The following is a 4,327-nucleotide window of genomic DNA, read 5'->3' on the forward strand; positions in this document are numbered from 1 at the left end:
GTGCCAACATTATTTATATATATATATATATATATATATATATATATATATATATATATATATATATATATATATATATATATATATACATATATAATCATGTAAAATGTATAACTTTTCTGAATACCATTGATTGTACATAAAAATAAAAATATATAACTGAAATTATTATCGAAATATAAACATGATAATGATAATAATTGATGATCATATTATTATTATTATTATTATTATTATTATTATTATTATTATTTCTGTGTTGTTTATTTGATGTTGGTTATATTAACTTGATGAACACGCTTCTCGGCAATAAAAAACAATGGCTGAAAAAAGTGACGGAAAATTAAAACCATCTCTCTGAATTATATATTAAAAACGTGTCGGTGTTATTTGATTTTTGTTGGTTTTCTCAATTTCCTCAAATCTCTTGAATATCTGTAGACTTCAACAATTCACTTTTTGTCAATATATCCGTTGATGGAATCTGGTTAAAGTCTATGTCTGGGTAAAAGTGCAGATCCGCACCTCTGGTGAATGGTTCAAGTCTGTTACGACACTGCCAGTCCTGGGCCCAGTTCCTAAGTCATGGACTTAAGACCAATTTAAGGCCATCTTAGTTCTATAGCCAATCTAACAACTTAAGACCAGTCTAAGACCAACTTAGTTCTATAGCCAATCTAACAACTTAAGATCAGTCTTGAAATTTGAAACCATTTTTGGACTCGAGTCTCAACTGAGGAACCGGCCGGAGTCAAGACCAACTTAGTTCTATAGCCAATCTAACAACTTAAGAAATTAAAGAAACGCCCAAATTCGGATATGAAATGATTTTATTTCGTTCAATCACCGACTGAATACGTGGATATACATTAAATGCGAAAAAAGAGAGAGGAAGCATCGTGCAAAAAAAACAACTTTAAAATCGAAAAATAGCAAAAAATACTGACCCCGCTAAACTTTATTCCCCGGTACAAAAAAGCGAACGACATCAATAAATAATAATAATAAAAGCTGCAATTTTACACTTATTCAATGATTAAATGGTTTCGCGAAAAAAGCATCACAAAAATGACGATCTACAGGAAGGTCGCTACGCGTTTCTATAAGACCCTCAAAATGCCGAGGGCTCTATCAGGGTCCGATCTAAGGAATGAAAGCCACTTGCCCCGGGGGCAAGCATATCTGGAATTTCGCTTTAGGGATTTTAGAGCCCACTCCATGATACTCTCAACGCCTTGAATTGATTAACCATTCCCATTTCAAAACTATTAAGGACCTTCAAGGACTGCTATGATTCACCTTGCAATCTTAGAACTGATGCTAATGAATTCTACCGTAACATGATTTGGTTAATCTGTTTTTTTGAGTTGTCGCCAAACCTTGGCGCAAACTTAAAACTGACGCAAATGAAGTCTACCGAAACCTGATTTGGTTAATCTGTATTTTTGAGTTATCGCCAAACCTTGGCGCCATCTTAAAACTGATGCAAAAGAATTCTACCGAAACATGATTTGGTTAATCTGTTTTTTTGAGTTATCGCCAAACCTTGGCGCCATCTTAAAACTGATGCAAAAGAATTCTACCGAAACATGATTTGGTTAATCTGTTTTTGGAGGTGTCGCCAGTTTATCCTCGAGCGTGACTTTATACAGCTGTAGACTGAGCACGTGCGACCAGCGATCGGCCGCGGTCATCCTCGCGCATTCCGCCTCGTGTAGACAATACCGCTCGCACCAGGCGGCGCCGCTAGTCGTCGCCATCAGCTCCGCTTTCCAATCGGGCGGATCTTCGAAACTCAAATGCGGCCCGAAGCTACCGATCAGCTGGTAGAACCCGCGCTCGCGACAGAGGTCATTTTCCAAAGTCGCCGGCAGAACGATGTAAATCTCGGTTTTCTTAGCGTGACCGGTCGCTTTGTGGTCGTCGATGATATTATTGATTTTATACTCGAGATTGCGAACCTCGGCGCCGGCGAGGTCGTGAACGCGAACCTTCTGACGATAAACGCGCTCGGCTTCGCGCGCCGATATATTCGCGGGTACGTAACCGACCGCGTCGAACTTATTAACGGTTAATAGGTGGAGTGGCGGCATGTAGGTGTGGTAGAAGACGACGTGGTAGTCGGTTTGCGTCGAAGCCTCGGAGCGTAGGTGGCGCTGCAAGTAGCTCAAACACGGGTACAGCCCCGCCTGGTGGAATAACGCGTAAACTAGGAACGCTGTTAAGTTGAATACGAGCCAGGTGGCGCCGACGATCGTCCACGGGATTCCCGCGAAACGCCGCTGCCCGATCAGGAGTAAAACGGGCGCGATAAGCGGCACGACGAACCGCGGTTCTTGATGCGGGAACGCGGAGAGTCCGGCGAGCGGAACCGCGACGCACAACGCGAACGCCGTTTGGATCTTGCGACACCGGCGTAACGCTACATCGCGTACGGACTGCGCCAACGCCATCAACGCCAAGAACACAACCGGTCCGAACAACAGCGGTAAATTGACGAGCGAATGTAGGAAATACGGATGAACGCCGTGTTCGGCGAGGTTCCGCCGATCCGAGTTATAGACGACGAAATTCACCGGCGTCACCACCAACGCGTTCATCAATTCCAAAACCGAGTCCAAAACCGGTTTTTTCTTCGACGCGAAGACGCCGTCGAAAATCAACGCGCGGATATTTTCCGAGTTGTAGTAATACGAATCGGCGGATATGAACGCGATCGCGGTGGCGCCGCCTATCGCGAAAAACGAAACTAACCGATTAAGCGAGCGCGCCCGGTCTTCGAACAGCCAGACCGCGGCGGGCACCGTCGCGTAAAAGATAAAAGTCGGACGGTTGAAAATTCCGGCGACGATGATAACGGGAACGCAGGCCGCGACGACCGGGTTCGAGCGGTAAGCGTCGACGGTCTCCGTACGAGTAACCGTGGCAACGTTACCGTCGCGGTCAACAGAGGTCGCTTTGTGTCGTCGGGTTCGCGTGTACTTACGGCCGCGATTCGCGAATACGCAACAGAGCAGCGTCGTCGTTAGCAACAGCTCGATCGCGTTCGACAGAGTCCTCGTGGCGTAGACGGTCGCGACGTACGAACCGGCAAATCCGAGAACGAGTCCGGCCGTCGGGAGTCCGCGTTTTCGACATATCCGAAACAGGAATAGGTCGTTGAGGAAGCTGAGCGCGACCATCGCGACACGCGGGAACACGGTCAGCGTGTACGCGTCGACGAAGTCCGCGTCCGCAAAATAGTTATCGGCGACGTACTTAAGAATCCGGAACGGCAGTCCGGCGGTCACGTACGGGAACGCTATACAGCGTATCGGTCGCGGGCCGCGGAATTCCCACGTACGCAACACTAGGAAATCGAACACATCGCCTGAAATTTATCAATAGATGAAATGAAAGTTAACAGATCTGAATCCCAAAGGCTTTGAGGGCCGTTTTCTAAAAATTACTATTTATTATTATTTATTCATTATCATCCCAATAAATATTATTTATTCATCACCAAAGTCATACATACTTTTATGGACATGGTTGAACTTTTTTAAGCAACCATACCCGGCCAGGGATTGGGAAGGCCTAAGTTCACTTAATCAACATTCATTCCCTTCCCCCCCCCCCTAGAAATCCCCGATTTCTTTCCTTACCGGCCAGAACTTCGGGAGATTGAAAAAACTCGTCGGGATGGATGTAACCCGGCTGAGGAAGCAGCGACCAAACGATTCTCCAGATCGCTAGAAATATCCAAGCGGCGATCGCGACACCGGACATCATCAGCTTCTACTAGAACACAAACAGATTGGATCAAAAAAACGAGGAAAGAACCGTTAAAATACAGCAGAAAAGGCGAGAAATTACCGATTAATCAATCCGAAATAATTGATGACAAGAACGTTCGGTCGACGACCTTCGAATAGCCAATATTTACCGTTAACTTAAGCTTGGTGGCAGCACCGTACGGTCCTCTGTAGCCGGTTGCATAGTCATAGCTTAGACTTAAGACCTGTCTAAGAACTTAGTTCTATAGCCAATCTAACAACTTAAGACCGGTCTAAGCTCATATTGGTTCTAGCCAAACTAACATCTTAAGACTAAGATTTAAGTCCACTTTTGGACTTAAGTCACGACTCAGTGCAACTCGGTCCGTCCTCGTGCCCGATTGCAGTCCCGTTAGACCTAAAAGACTAGTAAGACCAACCTAGTTCTATAGCCAATCTAAACTTTATAGCAACCACCCGAGAGTCTGCATGATCGGTTTATTTCGTGGGTTAGTGGGTATTTTGGAGCTTTAGAGCTTTACAGTGTAGTCGCTTGTGTTCCGTGACCCTGA

At 45.1% G+C, this 4,327-nt stretch overlaps 1 protein-coding gene across 2 annotated transcripts; it reads right to left on the bottom strand.

Moving 5' to 3' along the window:
* Positions 1 to 818: 818 nt before the first annotated feature.
* LOC141910813 (GPI alpha-1,2-mannosyltransferase 4-like) lies at positions 819 to 3,906 on the bottom strand. 2 transcript variants are annotated; one of them, XM_074801644.1, is made up of 3 exons: positions 3,856 to 3,906; positions 3,645 to 3,777; positions 819 to 3,370 (listed from the first exon to the last, which is right to left on the bottom strand). In XM_074801644.1, the coding sequence occupies exons 2-3, from the start codon at positions 3,769 to 3,771 to the stop codon at positions 1,599 to 1,601; spliced, it is 1,899 nt and encodes a 632-aa protein (XP_074657745.1). In that variant the 5' UTR covers positions 3,772 to 3,777; positions 3,856 to 3,906; the 3' UTR covers positions 819 to 1,598. The 2 variants fall into 2 exon arrangements, with proteins under 2 accessions (XP_074657745.1, XP_074657746.1); XM_074801645.1 differs by lacking the exon at positions 3,856 to 3,906 and having other exon boundaries at positions 3,645 to 3,830.
* Positions 3,907 to 4,327: the final 421 nt, after the last annotated feature.

The sequence above is a fragment of the Tubulanus polymorphus genome, chromosome 9, assembly GCF_964204645.1.
Source record: "Tubulanus polymorphus chromosome 9, tnTubPoly1.2, whole genome shotgun sequence".
Lineage (NCBI taxonomy): Eukaryota > Metazoa > Nemertea > Palaeonemertea > Tubulaniformes > Tubulanidae > Tubulanus > Tubulanus polymorphus.

Bases quoted from the DNA above. Each gene is read 5' to 3' on its own strand.
- LOC141910813 (XM_074801644.1), bottom strand. From the start codon at position 3,771: ATGATGTCCGGTGTCGCGATCGCCGCTTGGATATTTCTAGCGATCTGG. The intron at 3,371-3,644 runs GTAAGGAAAGAA...GATAAATTTCAG, and splicing joins ATCTCCCGAAGTTCTGGCCG to GCGATGTGTTCGATTTCCTA.